This window comes from Equus quagga, chromosome 7, assembly GCF_021613505.1.
Source record: "Equus quagga isolate Etosha38 chromosome 7, UCLA_HA_Equagga_1.0, whole genome shotgun sequence".
NCBI lineage: Eukaryota > Metazoa > Chordata > Mammalia > Perissodactyla > Equidae > Equus > Equus quagga.
In genome coordinates, this window is record NC_060273.1 from 85553109 (window position 1) to 85572459 (window position 19351).

At 38.5% G+C, this 19351-nt stretch overlaps 1 protein-coding gene across 2 annotated transcripts in view; it reads left to right on the forward strand.

Annotated features, from left to right (window-relative positions):
• Positions 1-1002: 1002 nt before the first annotated feature.
• The window catches only part of FNIP1 (folliculin interacting protein 1), a 129660-nt gene continuing 111311 nt past the window's right edge, over positions 1003-19351 (forward strand). For both annotated transcript variants that reach the window (XM_046668275.1, XM_046668276.1), the window contains exon 1: positions 1003-1184. In XM_046668275.1, the coding sequence (XP_046524231.1) occupies positions 1093-1184 (92 nt within the window). In that variant the 5' untranslated portion in view covers positions 1003-1092. The remainder of the gene's footprint in view (positions 1185-19351) is intronic.

Sequence of the window (19351 nt, forward strand, 5' to 3'; positions counted from 1 at the left end):
GCGTGGCTTGATGAGCGGTGCCATGTCCCCACTAGGGATGCCAACCGGGGACCCCAGGCCGTCAAAGCGGAACGTGCGCACTTAATTCGCTGTGCCACCGGGCCAGCACCTATTTTTCTTCTTTGGAAAGCGGTTTTCCTCCTCTGAAGCCCATTTGTTTACAATTCCACAGTCCTCTCTCCCTCCATACCTAGACATTAAGACTGAGCCTAAATCCTGAGCATCCATCGCCAGCTCTTCCAAGGAGCTAATTCCTGGTGTCAGGGTTTGAGGAGCTAATCGCAAACTCTGAGGGCAGCTGCTCGCAGTCCCGGCCGAGGCCGTCTCTGCTAGGAGTCATGGTTGTGGCGAGCGTCTCGGCAGGGTCCTCCACCAGACCCCGAGAGCCAGCCCCGCGCTGTCAAGCTCTGAGCCCAAACCTCTCACGGCCCCGCGCGGGCGGGCCTCTGGCCCCGGGCTCGAAGTCCAGCCTATGCCGCGGCCTCATGGGTACGCTCCGGCGCCTTCTCTGCTCAGGGGGCCGCCAGACTAGCCAAGCGCCGGATAGAGGTGCGAAGCCATAGAGGCTAAGGAAGGGACGGCGGGGGAGGGTCGGCTGCCAGTGGTGCTCTAAACATCGCTCTGTTGTGGGTGCGGGGAGCCGAAGGCTTCTGCACTCTCAAGTCCCTGGCGTCGTGCCCGCGCCACCCCGCCCTAGCCTCAGATAGCAGCTGACAGCGTCGCGGAGAAGGACCGGACCTGGGCGCGTTTCTCCTTCACTTCCCCGGCCCCGTTCTCGCTCCCCGCCCCTCCTTTCCGCGCACGCCCCGCCCCGTGAGCTGCCACGTGAGGGAATCCTCTCGCCAGCCTATGGGCGCCAGCTCCGCCCCACGCCCCCGCCTTGCCCCTGCTCCTCGCACCGCCACGTGATGCGGCTCACCGCCAGCCAATGGACGCCGCCCTTGCCTCGCGCCCCGCCCCGCGCGCCGTGGCCGTTTGAAGTGACTAATTTCTGTCATATGACTGAGGCGCCCATGGGGGTGGCGGGGCGGCTGTAGGAGCGGGGGCCTAGCAAGCGCCCTGAGGAGCGACCCCGGCCTGGCCGTGGCCAGCATGGCCCCTACGCTGTTCCAGAAGCTCTTCAGCAAGAGGAGCGGGCTGGGCACATCCGGTCGGGACGCGCGGGACCCGGATTGCGCGTTCAGGTAGGGCGCTTCGGGGCGGGGGGCGCCGAGTCGGTGGCCTTGTGGGCTCCGAGCTTCGGAAGAGCTGGGGCCTTCGGTGTTCACACCCGTGCGGCGGTGCCGCGCGGGGACCTGGACCCCTGGCCCGCGGGCGGGAGGGGACGGGCAGCTGCGGACCTGCGCTGGAGGGTTGGAGCGAGGTCCTCTCCCCACCCCCTACTCCCGCCGGCGCCCCTTCCCCCTCTTCGGGGTCGGTTTGTTTACGTCCTGCTCGGCAGCCACGCGCAGTTCTGCCCTCGGGACCGAGCCCCGCGGCCTGAGCGTAGGGTCCACACGCCTTCCTGACGGCGAGTGTAGTTGGGCGCGGGCTGGATTGGATCTCTGCCGCCGTCCTCCGGGTGGAGAAGTTCTCCCCTCCTCCCTGCGACCAGTCGCCCTCTGGGTGCTCCATTCCAGCTTGGCTGGAGGTGAGGAGAGAGCTGCACGTTTTGGCCAACCTTCTGAGTGTAGAGAAGGCTGGAGGAGCGAGTAGGCAAGGTGCCGTTCTTTAAGGTTTCTTGGAAACTAAAATTGGAGGTGTGCAGTTACCGGACCGAACGGCCTTAGTGTTATCGAAGGAGAAATGTGAAACCTAAGAGGTTATGGTTACTACCGACAGTGAAGCAGGACCGAACCAAATGAAGCATGGCCATAGAATTGACAATAGAATCATCCCCGTAGAACCGTTGCTAAAAAGGAATCTTTAACTATTGAAAACGACAGCAAAATATTTTGTAGTATTACAGGCTATTTAATTTTTGGTTGCAGTACCTGTTGCTGGTAGAAAAACTTTAAAATGGTAAGGCAATGTAAATCTGAATTCAAGGTAAAATTTAGTCGCCAAACTGCATTTGAAGAAGAGATTATGTCTTCCAAACAGCCTTACTACTTGTTGCGGTGTGGAAACTTGTAAATATAACTAGGCTAGATGTCAAATATCACTCAAACCTGGTAGGATAGCAAAGAGCCCAGTAGTACATTAGTAGTAGGAAAAAATGAGAATCTCTTAAATTTTGCAACAGAAGTGTGAAATGAGTGTACCACCTTGGTTTAAAAGGTTTTGGTGTTCTTAAAATTATTCACGCTCTCTCACTAATGCAGATCACATTAGTAAACATTCAGTAATACATGTGGAATTGAAGTATTAAATGGAAAAATTTAACTGACTTTTAGAGGAAGAAAAATCTCAGTTTTGAACATCTTGGAAAAGTGCTTAATAAAAGACAGTTTTCTAGGTTTTCGTCTTTTCCACTGGAAAATAAATGTCTTGCCATGCTTATCTAATGATTTTCTTTGAACAGTTCCTTAGTGTTTTTCTTTTGAAAAATGAAAGTGCAGTCTAGATAAAACCACATTGAACCATTCAGTTAATTAAGAGTCAGTAGAAAGCAAGTTCAGGAGGGATATTAAAAAGGTGGCTTTCAAGTAGGCTTTCTATTTCTGGGCAAAGATTGACTCTGGGGTACTCCAGTTTCCAAGGGTCTCAAGTCACTCGTGAAAAAAACGTTTTCACGTTTGTTTTTTAAAAATGTAAAGTTTACTATACAGTTGTGTAATACTTCTTTAGAGTTGCCAAAGCACTTTCTCATTAGTTATCTCATGTGGTATTTCACAACAACCTTGTGAGATAGGGCAAGTAGCACTGTAACTAGATGATCTTTTTTCCAGTCGAAGTAAAGATTATGTGTGAGCCCATTAACTGCGGTACACTATAGAAGTGATTGCTTTAAAAATAAAGCGTGTTCAAATGTGCGTATGAGAAAATGAAAGCTGGTTAATGTCACACAGCTAGTAACTTGCAGATCTGATTAACCCGGATCTTTTTTTAAACCACTTCACTGAGCTATAATTTACATACAATAAAATTGAGCCATTTTAAGTGCACAGTTGTCTGAATTTTATGTGTATTCAGTCGTGTACCCACCACCCCAGTGAAGTTTTAGAAACTTTCATCACCCAAAAAGTTCCCTTGTGCCCTTTTGCAGTCAGTCCTTAACCCCTCCTCACCAAGGGCAATCACTGAACTGCTTTTTGTCTAATGATAGCAGTTTTGACTTTTCTAGAATTTCATATAAATGTAATCATACTGTTTATAGTCTCTTCTGTCGGGCTTATTTTAGCTCAGAGTGATGATTTGGAGATTCCATCCATGTGGTTGTATTTATCAGAAGGTCCTTCCATTTTACTGCTAAGTAGTATTCAGTTGTACAGGTATACTGTAATTTGTTTATCCATTCACCAGTTGGCAGACATTGGTTTGTTTCCAGAGTTGGGTTGTAATGAACAATGCTGCTGTAAACATTTGTGTACAAATCTTTGTGTGGACATATGGTTTTGTTTCTTTTCAGTGTATACCTAGAAGTGGGATTGCTGGGGCAAATACTAAGTGTATGCTTAACTTTAAAAAAAATAGCCGAACTTTTCCAAAGTAATTGTACCATTTTGTATTCCTACCAGCAGTGTATGAAGGTTATGGTCGCTCTACATCCTCTCCAATACTTGATATTGTTAGTCTGTTCTTTTTTAGTTAAAAGTTTTTTGTATTGGTGGAATATAAACAAGTACTGGGACAAAGAAAACAGTTCAGTGGTTACCAGGGGAAGGGGGTGGGAGGGACATAGGGGGTGAAGGGGAGCACTTATGTGATGACAGTCAAGAAATAAGGGACAACTGAAATCTCACATTGATATAAACTATTACGAACTCAATTAAAAAAAAGTATTGTAAAAAACACATAATATAAAACTTACTAGCTTAACCATTGTTGAATCTTTGATAATAGCCGTTCTAGTGGGTATAGTGGTATCTTGTTGTGCTTTTAATTTTCATTTCCCTAATAACAAATGATGTTCAGCATCTTTTCTGTAACTCAGGTTTTTGAGTGGACTAAAATTTAATGTTCATTCTAGTATACCATGTTTTCCTTTCTAGGTTCCTTTTTTGGTTTTGTTTTGTTTTAGTCAGCTTAAGTTGTTAAATCGGGCTTGGACACAGTTAGCCTTTGGCATCTAAGTGTAGCTCAGCCTCTAAGAGTCAGTTCCTAGAGTAAGCAGTATACAGGAACCCAGTGCGAAAAGCCACAGTAGAGCTCTAGGATAGGAGAGGCTTGTGATAAAGAAGGCTTAGGAGCCTTTCAGTATTCGTCTTTTATAGTTAGCCCATTGGAAAAGGTGGTTGTGTCTGATGTGTAATGTATAGCTAGGAACAGGCCTGTTAAGATTTGTAGAATTAAGCAGATTCCTAGGAGGGAGCCAAAGTTTCATTACAGGGAGTATCACAGGGAGGGAGATCATTTCAGTCATTTATAGAATTAAAATAATCACTTGTTTTCATCTTCTGAAGAATTTGAGAGAGAAAGTGCTTTCTAGGAGAAGACACTGCTTTATGTTTTCTCCATCAGGCCACCTTCCAGTGGAATTAAGAATTAAGTGTAAGTCCAGTAACTGCAGTACATATAAAATGATTGCTTTAAAAATAAAATTCTTGAAAAAAATGTCTAATTTAGTGAAGAAGGTTATTTCAGAGTTAAATGTAGGATATAATTCATGTTTTGTTCAAAAACAATTTCTATATTTTTGTTTTGTTTCCACTGCATGAGCATTTGCTGTCTGTAGCAGGAATTCTTGACTTGTTAAAACAACCTGTTAATTGGTCTTTTCCATCACTCGCCTTTCTGCAAACTACTCTCAACACTTCATCCTTTGAAAAAGTGTAAATTCTGATTATGAGCAGGCAAAATGGTATAGAATTTTAGGTCTCCATTACAGAGTTATTTTAAGGATTCAAAGAGATAAGTCGTGTAATGTACTTAATGCAGTGCTTAGCACATGGCTTTCAGGAACCAGAAGTCATTATTGCTATGATGATCTCATGCTTATGTGTTAAACCATTCAGTGTAGGCACGAACTCCTTAAAGTGGCCCTGTGTGGTGTGGTTTTTGTAAGGTCTCTAGCCTTGACCATTTTTTTTCCCCATAAGGTAATTTTTTAAACACAGCCATTATTCTACTGTTATATTTAACAGAATTAATAGAAATTCCTTAATATAATTTATTTTTAGTCTATATTCAGATTTTCTCAGTTGTCTCAAGATGTCTTTTTTCCAGTAGGTTTGTTTGAATCAGAATCTTAAGAGTCTGCATATTCCATTTGCAGTTATGTCACTTAAGTAATTTTTATTCTTTATTCTTAAGTAACAGCCTCCTCCCCTTTTAAAAATATGATTTGTTGTTGAAATTGGGTCATTTTTCCTATAAAATCTCCCCCATTCTCTGTTTTGCTGTTTGCTTCCTTATAGTTTCCTTTAATTCACTGGTTCCCAGCAGTTTGTGTTTACAAGCCCCCTCCAGGTGATTCTGATGCTCAAGTTTGAGAACCATTCATGTAACTTATTCTCTATTTTCTGAAAACTGGTAGTTAGATACTTTATTAGATGGAGGTTCAGTCTTTTTTTTTTTTTTAATAAAAATATATCACAGATGTTGCTGTGTACTTCCTGTCCATCAGAGTTGCATAATGTCTGGTTGTCCTACTTTTAGTGATGCTAAGATTGATTAGTGATTTCAGGTGGTATCAGCCTTATTCTTCCATTATAAAATTCCCCTTTCGTTAATGCTCTTAGCATCTTTTGTTGATTATTGCCTGAATCTATTATCTTGTTAGGGGTTGTGAAATGGTGATATCCTGATTCATTCTTTCTCCATTTGTTTCCTGGAAGAACTTTTTCTTACCGTGTATTTGGTTACTCTTTGCTACAGGAAAGGCAGCATAAAAGTTTTGGTTGTTTCATTTTATCATTTTTCCGAATAATTTATGAGTTGTTCAGTGAAGGTTTTTTTTTTTTTTTTTTGAGGAAGTTTAGCCCTGAGCTAACTGCTGTCAATCCTCCTCTTTTTGCTGAGGAAGACTGCTCCTGAGCTAACATCCATGCCCATCTTCCTCTACTTTGTATGTGGGATGCCTACCACAGCATGGCTTGTCAAGCGGTGCCATGTCCGTACCCAGGATCCAAACTGGCGAACCCCGGGCCGCCGAAGCAGAACGTGCACACTTAACCGCTGTGCCACTGGGCCAGCCCCAGGTTTTTGTTTTAATTATAAATTTTAATATCATCATGAGCTCTTGGATTTTAATGTGTTTTAATCTATATTTGGTCAGTGGAAGACTTTTCAAGTTGACTTCTTTGTCCTTTTGACATGATCTCATTAGTCTTTGATAACTTCTTGCTTTCTTTTGACCTTGTCTTAATCCTCTTTCCCTCTTCTCTGATTTTATCACCTTGGACTTGTTTTAGGTTTTGGGATGTGCCATGCTGTGCTCTTCCCTGTTCTTGGCATAGTCTTCTATACCTTTCAGTTTAGCTTTTTGTAATGATCATCTGAGCTTATCCTAATTATCTTTCCTCCAGGAAGCCTTTTGTGATTTCTCCTAGACCTAGTTAGGTTTCATTGTAATTATCTTCCATAGCTTACTGCATTTCCTTCTGTGACATCTGTCACAGTTGTCATTATTTGTCCACATCTCTCTTCTTTGCTTGTTTGAGAGCTCTTTTCAACTTCAAGGTGTATTTTGGAGTTAGAACCATATGGAGCCACCTGATGGGTTGTGAGTGGAGAACAGATACCTAGGTTCTTGGCTGGAGCAGCTAGGTAGACACCATTTTTTGAAGGAGACAATGTAATGTTGTGGAGGCCTGTCTTGAACACTCTATCCAAAGTAGCAGACCTCTCCCCTATTCTCTGTTAGAGCACACTGTTGATATCCTTCATACTTTTTTTTTTTTAATTAATGTTATGATAGATTACAACCTTGTGAGATTTCAGTTGTACATTTTTGTTAGTCATGTTGTGGGTACACCACTTCCCCCTTTGTGCCCTCCCTCCACCCCCCCTTTTCCCTTCCTTCATACTTCTTTTTACAACTTAGCATCTGTCTCCCTCAAGTTCACGTTGTTGTGCCAGTGTACAGCACAGTGCCTGAGCATATGCTCAGAAAATATTTGTAGAATGAATATATGAAATAATTTTAAGGACAGAGGGAGAGTCAAAAGTTCTGTTTTGGACGTTTTGTCTAGTTTTAATTGCCAGTGACATACCCACAGAGTTGTCCATTTGACAGTTTAATAAAGTAAATCTGGAGTTCACAGTAGAGGTTGGGACTGGAGATAAGAATTTGGGCTTATGGTCAATTTTAAAACTAAGGGAGTGGATGAAATCATCTAGGAAAAGCGTGTAGATAGAGAATTGGAAAGAACAGGGCTTTGTGCTGAGGAAATGTAAAATGTACAGATGTGGGAGAGGAAAGTGTACAAACAGAACTGCAAAAGAGAGAAGGGGAAAGCCAAGGGTGTGTGGTGGTAGAAAAGCCCAGAAAAGAAAGTGTTTCAGAAATGTTGGAGTAATAAACTGTTTTGTATGCTGGTTACTGATAGCTCTTCTGAGATGAGAACCAGAAAAGTATCTACTGGATTTGTCAAGTTTGAGATAATTGGTGACCTTAATGTTTTTTTTTTTTTTTGAGCAGGGTATCTTTGTGCGAGAAAGTAGGATAGATGTGGAGTAAATATGAGAGGCAAGGAAATGGTTTTATTGCTAAAGCTTTCTGTTTTTGTAGAAGAAACAATGTGTAGTGCTGAGTTATTTTTTTCACTTTTAGTATTCTGATTTTATGTCACATTTTGGGCTTCTGCATTCTTAAAAGCTAGCTTCTTAATATTGTCAATATTTGTAAGAACCACATTTCAGAAGTTTTGTTTTCTCAGTGTGACTTTTAAAGATTTGCTGCCTTCACAAAGGTTTTTATTATTTTTAAAATACTACTTCTCCATAAATTTACCTTTTAATCTTACATTAGAAATAGTGGGGGGGGGGGCTGGCCCCGTGGCCGACTGATTAAGTTCGTGCGCTCCGCTGCAGGCGGCCCAGTGTTTCGTTGGTTCGAATCCTGGGCGCGGACATGGCACTGCGCATCAAACCACGCTGAGGCAGCGTCCCACATGCCACAACTAGAAGGACACACAATGAAGAATATACAGCTATGTACTGTGGGGCTTTGGGTAGAAAAAGGAAAAAAATAAAATCTTTAAAAAAAAAAAAAGAAATAGTAGGGACCAGCCCCATGGCTGAGTGGTTAAGTTTGCCCACTCCGCTGTGGTTAAGTTTCACCAATTCGAACCCTGGGCATGAACATGGCACTGCTCATCAAGCCAACGCTGAGGCAGCATCCCACATGCTACAACTAGAAGGACCTACAACTAAAAAAATATACAAAACTATATACCGGAAGGCTTGGGGAAGAAAAAGGGAAAAAATAAAATCCTTTAAAAAAAAAAAAAGAAATAGTAGAAAGTTATAATATTCTTTACAGATAATTCTTTACAGAGCATCATGTCTTTCTTATTAAAGTGGGAAGCTGAGAATTTTAAGTAATCACATGTTAATGTTCTGTGGTGTCAATATGTGGTCAGTAAGAGTCTAATTTTGCAGTAATAAATGCAAGTATTATATTGTATTGTTAATTTGATTTTCTTTTCTATCTTTGAGTAGTAGTATTAGATTTATTTTTTTAGACCCATGTTTATTAAAAGAAAATAAGTTAGTGAAAAATATAACTTCAATATTCAGTTTATAAAACTTGGACTTCATTTCTTACTAATATAATAATTATTGTCTTAAATCCTACTGAGTTTAAATTATTTTTTAGGAAAGACTTGTTTAAAACACTCCCTACATAAAACATAGCATAATCTCCTTTTCTTAAAGGAGTCCTAAACCATCCTCACACAATCTTCTGTTTCTGTTCCTGGCACCACCATTCTCTTAGTCTACCAAGTTGAAAATCAGAAAATCATCTTTTACTCCTTCCGTCTCTGGTTGCCACATTCAGTCGTTTGTTAAGTCCTGTTGATTCAGATTCTGCAGTGTCTTAGTTCTTTTCCATTTATCTCATTTAGACCTTTAACACTTTTCGTAAAAGCTTGCTATAACTTTCCCACTTCATGTGTGCTCCCCTCTACACCATTCTTCTAAATTGATTTTCTTAGACATAATTCTGAGCAAATCACTCAGAAATCTCCATTGACTCCCTACTCCTTAATAGGGGATTGCTCTGTGCCGCACACTGTTTTAAGTGCTTTACACATGTTCGTTTAATTCTCATGATAGCTTTATAAAGTGGATCTGATTATCCCTGTTTTATAGACGAGGGAATGGAGACACAGAGAAGTTAAGAACCTTGCCCCAGGTCACACAGTTAGTGAGTGATGAAATTAAGATATAAACTCAGATATTCGAGTTCCAGAGCCTTTGTGGTTAACAAAGTCCAAACTCTTCAACTTGGCATATCAGCCTCTAGAATCGTATCTTGCTGTGATGGACTTGAGTTCAGATCCACTCCAAGAGTTTCTGTATATATATAACCTTGCGAAGCAGTAGCATGTTGTTATTAAAGGCGGGGTGTGTGTGTGTGCATGTCTGAGTTGGGGAGTGGATGCTGGAGAGATAGTCCTAGTGTCCATTGCACCTACCATCTTAGAATTGTTTTGAAGATTAAATGGCATGGCAATCTCTCAAATGTTAGAATTACTTCCCACATCTCCTCACCCCTCAGTTTACCCTTTCCAGTCTTCTTTCTCATTTTTCCTCTAGCTTTGGGTTCTGAATCAGACTACTTAATATTTCCTGAGAATAATCTGGTTTGCACACTATTTGGAATAACACAGCTACAGCACATCTTTCTTTCAAGCTCCAATAGAACCCATGTTTTTCCTGTATTTCTGCATCATGGCAATTTATTTTCTTGTGTTGTTTTTGCTTATTTGTGTATCTATATCCTTTACTAGATGGCAAGTTCCATGAAGGTACAACCTTTGTCTGACTTGTGTAGTGCTATATTCCTGCTGCTTGGCTCACAGAACACATTAAATAAATATTTGGTGAATGAACAAGTGAATAAAAATAGTCACTGAGTTGAGGAAATTTTGATTTGTTTAACAAAGATGCTTCTGTTTTGGGTTATTTGCCCAAAGTTGTTATTCACTCTGAGTAATTTAAGCAGGTTTTTCTTTGACGTCAATGTTTACTAATTTAAAGGAAAACTTCATTGCTATTTTGATTTTTTTAAGATGGCAAGGGTGGTCTGATTTTCTAGAAATGGGATAGATCTTGCATTTATATCCCCTTGTAACACCTCTTACTTTCCCTTCTTACCGCTTATCACATTCAGAATTTGTGTGTGTGTGTGTACACACAGATGCCTTCCCTGACACAGTCAGTATTTGCTGAATGGGTAAAAGAATGAATAAATGAACTAATATACGCCTTTCGGTAGTAGGAGTTTATTTCAAGAACACAAGAGGTTTTGAGGTACCATGAGATTCCTTTTCCTTCCGTTTGAGCATACTGAGTCCTTGGACCCTCTAAGATTGTCAAGCAGACCTTATCGGGAACTGGAGCAACAATTTAACCTAGTTCTTTGGGGACACATTCAGAGCTCTAGAGGTCTGCATCCTTGTACTCACACTGCCTAATATAGAGTATCTCTTGACATAACAGCATTTTATCCCAAGTCACCCCAGAGGTGGTTCGGCATTGTCATATACTTTTCAGTTCTCCCTAGCTAATCCTAATGGTTAGAGCGGCAGAATTGGTTTCAAGAATGTGTGGGATAATGAGCCATTCCTGTTTATACAGTTATGATCCCATTTGTAGGACGAAGCTGGCAGGCTCTTTACAACTTTTTGGCCTGCTTTCCCACTCTGTTGTGGTCTGTTACATAATTTAAAGATTTCCACTTATGTCAAGAAACTACAGATCGTGAAGTTAGTGAGAAGGTGAATAAAATGGAGTCGTGATATGACTTCCACAAACAGGGATTTTGTGTTAATTTTGGTTAATTCCTAGTTACTTTAGAATATAAAACATACATTGTACATTTCTAGAATGCATAAATATAGCAGAAATTATTTGTGAATAACTTAAATGTCTTAAATTTGTACCAAAGAAATGCCTGGACGCATTTTAAACATTAGATCGTAAAACCCCATGTTAATGCACCAGCTATGACATGACTGGCTCCTAGACCCTTGGAACCCCTGACTGGCTACCTAGGCAAGCTCATTACTTGTGATAATCTGACTCTAAATTTTACATATTGAATTTTTTGCCCATAGCCCAACAGCATTATGGCTGGAATTTATCATAGTAAATTCCTCAAACCCAATCCTGATCCTTGAGGCAACTACTTTTTCAATTATTTTGCTGTTTGAGTATTTGCTTTTGTATTTCTACATAATACAAATGTACTGTTTTTAAAAAAATTTATTCATCTTGGACATTCTCTGTTTCCTGTGTTGGTAAAGATTTAGTTCTCAAACATGCACATATATACACATACTTATATCCTTCCCCTTCATTCTTCCAATATTATAGTTTTTGGTTAATTTAAATGACCAAGGTTAACTGTATTATTATAATATTAATATTCACTACTGAGCTAAGTATATTTTATGTTTTCTTGTACTTTTTACTTTTTTTGGAGTTAATTGCCCTTTTTTTTGCTTCTGTTCGTTTTCTTTGAAATTTTTGGTATTTCTGCATCCTTCAACAGCTCCATAAAATACCCCTCAAACAACTTATCTCTTAATTAAACCTATCAGATACTTGATTAGTTCATATTTTTTCCTCCTGGATATGTTCTTCTTGGAGCCCTCTGCCCTTCTCCTGCTCTAGTTTGGACTGCTTGCCCCTAGGTCTGCTCCACAGCATCATCATGAGGCTTCTTTTGCCTTCCTCCTGGAAATTCCTTTAACATTTTTTTTTGTTAGGATCTCCTGTCAACTGGCTTCGTCGACTTCTTCCTCTTTGGATTATTCCCTTATTTTGGTGGTGCATAACCCTCCAGGAGCGTCCTGAGAATGAGTGCATGGAGATAAATTTTTCGAGATTTTGCAAATCCGAAAATGTCTTTATTCTATTTTTATGTTTGATTTGAAGTCTGGTAGATAAAGAATTCTATGTCGAGAATCATTTTAACTCAGAAATTTGAAGGCATTGCTCCATTGTCTTCTGACTTTCAGTATTGCTTACTGTGAAGGCCAAAGCCATAACTTTCAGCTGTCAAGGAGCTTTTGGAGTTTTCTCTATTTTTTTCTGAAATTTCATGGTAATATACCTTTGTTCTTTAAAAATTCATTTCCTGTTGGTGCGCCTTTCATTCTGGAGACATTTTAGTTCCGGGGAATTTTCTTACATGGTTTCCTCACTTCTGTTTGAAACTTTTACTAGTAAAGTCCTCTGGGGGAGATTTCTGTACTGATCCGTCAAATTCCTTGTTTTTCTCTCCCAATTTCTGTCTTCATATCTTTCCACCCTACTTCTGGGAGATTTCTTCAACATTATTTTTGGGTGAATTTTTATGTCTGTTTTTATTTCAGCTATCATATTTTTAATTTCCAGGAGTTTATTATTCTTTTTCATAATCTCCTGTTTTCAGCCCTCTGTCTCAACCGTTTTCACTGAAGTTCCTAAAGACCTTGAGGCTGGTGCTTCTTTGACAGTTTCCCAAGAGAATGAACATCTGTTCTGTACAAGGGGTAGGACTAGGAGGATGGAGAAGGCCAGCTTCACGTCCTGTGAAGGATATGCTTTTTGTTCCTCTGTATACTTTTTAATACCTCATAGAATTATACTTGGTTCTCTGTTCTGCATTTACTTTATAAAACTTAAGCTAACATCATGTAATCTGTGCAACAGCATATAAAGTGAATATTGTAGAGGTGATTGCTTTGACATGCGGCTACAAGATCTTTTAGGCACAGAAGGAATTCAGAGGGGATGTGATTAGCAAATTCAACTGACAGTTGTCAGAGAAACAGCAGGAGGCTCCAAACATTTTATAACAGTTGAATTTTTCTTTAATTTATTCCACTGCTCTGTCATCTTATTCCTCCGCTTTTTGAAGTACAATTTATTGAAGTATAACACATATACAGAAAAGTGTGCAGGTCATAAAATGTACAACTCAGCAAACTTCCTCAAAGTGAATACGCTTATGTGACTAGCACGCAGATGCAGAAACAGAATGTTAGCAGTTTCCTAGAAGCCTGCCTCCTTCCCCCTTCTAGTCATCCTCTGTCACCTCTGTGCAGGTTAACCACTATCCTGACTTAATAACACTGTAGTTTTGTCTCTTTATATAAATAGAATCATATTGTATTCACATACTCTTGTGTCTGGCTTGTTTTGTTCAGTGTATTTCAGATTTATCCATTTTGTTGCATGTAGCGTTAGTAGTTGCTGTGTAGTATTTCATTGTGTGAATATGCAATAATTTATTCATTCTTTTATTGATACAGAATTATTTCCAACCAAAGAGTTGATTCTAATTTTTGACTATTAAGAATAATGCTGCTATGAATATTCTTATATATGTCTTTTAGTGAACAGATGCTGAATACTTTAAACTGATAATTTCTCTTTAGCATTCGCATGTTTGGAGTATACATTACGTGACAGTTCCCAAGACACACAGATTGCATTCCTGAATATGTTATGTAATACAAGTTGCACATGTCAAACTGCATATTTAGCCCTAATATAATTATGCAATATAGTTATCCTCTAACATGTAGAGGATATAGATGAAACCAGACCTTTCCATGTAAAATATGTGAAAGTAGACACCAGTGATATCAATTTTGCTGTGATTGCAGTAAGCAGTACAGTTCTGCACATATACCATTTTAAAAGCAGTATGTCAAACTTTCTGGATACAGAGGTGAATAAGACGGCTGCCAAGAAACTCACAGCCTAATAGATAATGTATGATGTGAACATACCTATTTTATGTTGTGCTGCAGTCATTTAAGTGCCATAGAGAATGTTTGAAGTACTATAGTAGGTAGAAGCAGGATAGATTTTGTTTAGCCAGAGGAAGGACGGTTGGAATTTAGATAGATAGATAGGATTCCAGGTAGTGGGAACAACGTGAGCAGAGTCTCAAGGGGGAAGACCACAAGTATATTCAAGGAACTTTGAGGAATACAGGTTTACTTGACCATATGGTTTGTGAAAGGTGAGTTAGGTCTAGATAGTGTAGAATGCAATACCAAGAAATGTTTGTGAACAGTGGATGATCCTGGAAATTTGAGGAGTGATGTTGATGTTTGAATACTAAAGTGGTTCTGTGTACCACAACCATAGCTATGATCTTCAGTTTCAGAAGCATTTCATAAAAATAAAAGGCTGTATCACCCCTTACTTATGCCTGCATTCAGCCTGCTTTTTTTAAAAAAAAATTGCAGCTTCATTGAGATATAATTCACATACCATATAATTCACCCATTTAAAGTGTGTAATTTAGTTGTTTTTAGTTTATTCACAAAGTGGTGCAGCCATCACCACAATCAATTTTAGAACATTTTCATCATCCAAAAACAAACTTTGTACCCATTAGCAATAATTCCCAATTACCCCCACTGACTGCCACCTACTCTGTCCCAGCCGTAGACAACCACTAGTCTTACTTTCTGTCTCCATAGATTTGCCTATTCTGGACATTTTATATAAATGGAATTATACAATATGTGGTCCCTTGTGGCTGTCTTCTTTCACTTAGCATAGTGTTTTCAAAGTTCATCCATGTTATATAACATGTATCAGTACTTCATTCCTTTTTATGGATGAATACTGTTTCGTTCCATGGATGTCCCACATTTTATTTACCCGTTCATCAGTTAATGGACATTTGGGTTGTTTCCGCTTTTTGGCTGGCTATTATGAATAATTCTGTGAACTTTTATATACAAGTTTTTATGTGAACATATTTTCATTTCTCTTGGGTATGTGATAGGAATGGAATTGCTGGGTCATATGGTAACTCACTGTTTACAATTTTGAAGAACTACTGTACTATTTTCCAAAGAATCCACTGACACATCTTTGTGATGTTGAGACAAAATAACTTTAAGCCTAGAATTCTGGTGAATTCTTCAGAATATCTAGGGAAACTTGTTTAAGAGTGAAGGCAACAAATATATATCCTTTAGACAAACAAAAGGTAAGGGAATACCACTAATAGAAAAATATTTGCAATACGAGAATAAATGGTAAAGAACAAGAAATAGACAGCAACGTAAACAGTACACATGAGTATATCTACACAGATGTTGGCAGTATAAAAACAACAAACATGTCAAAGACAGAGTTAAAATACTAGAAAATAGTGCCTTGTGAAGGAATAAGTGGTTGAGGTGGAGAGTGGAGTATAAGTAAACATTCTAAAGCTCTTTTCTTTTTTTGAGGATGGTAACAGTTCAGTGATAACTTAAAGTATAAAATATGCATATTAAAATTTCAAGGTTACGTGCTAAATGAATAGAAGTAGAGTATATAATTTCCAGATTAATAGAGGGAAAATGAGTATAGAAAGATAAAGAGAATGTAAGAAAAGGTAGGAAAATGAAGAGAAGTCATAGAACAAGTACAAAGCAACAGAATAAGGTAGTTGAAAGAAATGCTAGCATATTATATGGATCACGTTAAGTGAAAGCAGACTAAATAATGCAGTTAAGACAAAAATTTGTTAGGCTGGAAAAAAATCCAGTCCAGCTGTATGCTGCTGTTTATAAAAAAATATATACTCAAGATATACAAATACAGAAAGATTAAAAGCAAAAGGATAAAAAAAGATATCTAGACAAATAACCAAAAGAAAGCTGATCCAGTCATAGCAAATAAAATAGACTTTAAGACACACAAATTACTAATGATAATAATGACAAAAGGTTAATTCACCAGGAAGGTACGATATATTTTGAAAATACGTAAAGCAGAAATTGCCAAGGAGAAATGGGCATATCTACTAATATAGCAGGTGATTTTTCACATACCTCTCCTAGTTACTGAAGGTCAAGTAGAAAAAAAAATAAAAATTTTTTAAACAAAATCAACATACTTATTTGATTTAATAGACATATATAGAAACCTGCACTTGGCAACTGGAGTAAACACATTCTTTTCTAACATTCATAGAACAGTTATGGAAAACCTTGTGAGTCAAAGGAGAAGAAATCGTGAATGGAGTTTAAAAATAACTAGAACTGAATTATAATAAGTGCCATATTACAAAACTTGGGATGTAGCTAAAACCTTGCAGTAAATTTGTAATGTTTACATAAGAGAAGAGGAAAGGTTCAAAGTTCAATGAGTTGAGTATTCTACTTAAGGAGTTAGAAATGGGAAAATAGAATAAACCTAAAGAAAATAGAAAGAAAGGAACAATAAAGCTAAGAGCCCAAATTAATGAAATAGAAAACAAATGTATAATGAGAGAATAAAGAACTGAAAGCTGGTTCTTTGAAGTAGGCAAACCTGGTAAAAATAATAAAAAGAAATGAGGCATAGATAAATAATACTAGGAATAAAAAATGGGACCGATCTACAGATGAGTAGAGATGAAAAAGATAAGAGAATCTTAGTAATTGTTACAGCAAAATATTTGTGCAGTGCTTGTTATGTACCGGGCAGTATTTTAAGGACTTCAGATATATTAATTCATTTTTTCATCAGAACAACTCTACAAGGTAGGTAATATCATCCCTATTTTGTAGATGAGGAACTGAAGCACAAAGAGGTTAGATAACTTGCTCAAAGCCTAACAGGTAGCAGGAGGTGGAGCATTAAGAACCCAGATGCTGCAGCCTGATTGGTCTTGAATGTTAGCTTTGTGTTTGTTGGTGAGACCTGAGGCAAGTAATTAAATCTCTGTGCCTCAGTTTCATTATCTGTTAAATGTAAATAATACTTCACTAGTTCATTAGAAGGATTGAGTCAGTATATGTAAAGCACTTTCATCAGTATCTGGGACATTGAACTAAGTGTTAGTTATTGTTTTTATTATTTATTGAAGGAGAAAGACTACATGATTAGTCAATAGATACGGATTTACTTGAGAAAATTCAGCATCCATTTATGGCAAAAACTCTTAGTAAACTAAGAATAGAAGGGAATTTTCCTAATCTGGATAATGTTTGGTAGATAAAGGGTATCTACCAAAACCCACAGCGAACATATTTGGGGAAAGAACAGTGCAAGCAGGTTGACATTAGTTTGGCAAAGGCCAAAAAGTTGGATAGTACCAAAAAGTAGCAAGAATATGGAGCAGTGAAAACTCTTAATAGTCCTTATGGGAATATAAATTGGTACAACCACTTTGGAAAGCAGTCTGGCTTTATTAAGTAAAACAGAAAATACTCATACCGTATGAGCCACTAGTTCCATTTTATGGCAGATTTGTTTACTTCTCAGAAAATTTTCATACGCTCTTCTGTATTTCAGAGCTCTTGTAGTCAGACAGGGCCATGTGACTGTTGTTGCTTATTGGCTGTAAATGCCATTTACTTGTCATTTCTGGGGTCAAGCTTGGAATGGATGACATGAGTTCTTCATGCTGTCATCTCTTGCTATGAAAGCAACCCATATCCCTAACTCTACCCTTTGGAAGGAAGCTGCCCTAGAGAGCAGCTGAGCTCACGGTGGACCTTAAAGCCAGAAAGAAATTTACTTATATGTTAAACTTAAATGTTAAACTCTACTGAGTTTGGGTTCTTTTCTGTCTCCTCCCTTCCCCCTTCTCTCTCTCCTCCTCCTTCCTTTCCCCCTTCTTCCTCTCCTCCCTCTCACCCTCCATAGTTATATCCTAGCCTATGTTGACTAATGTACAGCCCTTGTACGTGTTCTAGTAGAGCAACTCATGCTTGTGTGACCAGGAGATATGTGTAAGAATTAATAGGAGCTGGAATGATAAAATTTCTGGACTGTAGTGTGGAGGCTGCAGAGTAGGAGAGAGAGTCATTGTTTCTAGAATCATGGACCTGTCAAGTGGCTCTGTAGTCGATAACCAACCCCCACTTCCCTCCACCCCCAGACAGTTTCTGATTGGGTTTCTGTCGCTATAGATGAATTTTGCCTATTCTAAAATTTCATGTAAATGAAATCCTATGATATGTACTCTTTTGTATCTGGTTTCTTTCACTCAGCAGAATGTTTTTGAGATTCATCGTGTTTCTGCTTGTTTCAGTAGTTCATTGCTTTTTATTGAAGACCAGTATTCCATGATGTTGATATACAAAATTTTGTTTATTCATACGCCAGTTGATGGATATTTAGATTATTTCCATTTTGGGGACTATTATGTATAAAGCTGCTATGAACATGTTTTCATTTCTGTTGGGTAGATACCTAGGAGTGGAATTGCTGGGTTGTATGCAAATGTGTGTTTAACTTTATAAGAAACTGCCAAACTGGTTTCCAAAGTAGTTGCACCATTTTACTTTCTCACCAACGTTGTGTGATACCTCTAGTTATCACCAACACTTGGTATCAGTCTTTTTCATTTTAGCAATTCTAGTGGTTGTATAGTGGCATCTCATTGTAGTCTAATTTGCCTTTCCCTCATGCCTAGTGATGGTTGAGCATATTTTTTGTGCTTTTGGCTATGCATATATCTTCTTTTGTAAAGTGTCCAAGTATGTTGCCCATTTTAAAATTGGATTACTTGCTTCCTGTTGTGAGTTGTGAGACTTCTTTATTTATTCTGGATAAAAGATAATACGTATTGCTAATTTTCTCTGGTTTGCCTCTACTTTTTAGTGGTATAGTTCAAAGATTAGAAGTCTTAAATTTGATGAAGTCTAGTTTATTGTACTTTTTAAATTTTGTTTTTTTGTGTGTTGTAAGAAATTTTTGCTTAAAGATCAGCAAGATTTTTTCATGTTTTAGAGATTTTATAATTTTTGAGCTTTTTTATTTAGATCTATGGCTCATTTTGAGTTAATTTTTGTATGTGGAGTGAGATGGGGTTGAGCTTTAATGTTTTCCATATGAACATCTAGTTTATCCAGCCCCATTTGTTGAGATGTGATCTTTTGATTTTTGCTTAATTAGAATACGTTAACATGTATCTCTCTCATATTGATGCATCCTAGTTCAGAGGGAATTTCCCAATGAACAATAATAAATGCTGTCCATCATATACTTGAGGTAGTATAGTATAAGATTATGCATATTTTTGAAATGTAGAAAGAGAAGTTATGACATTTTATTCTAATAATCAGCAGAAAAACTCAATATCCTGTACATAATATGCTTAATA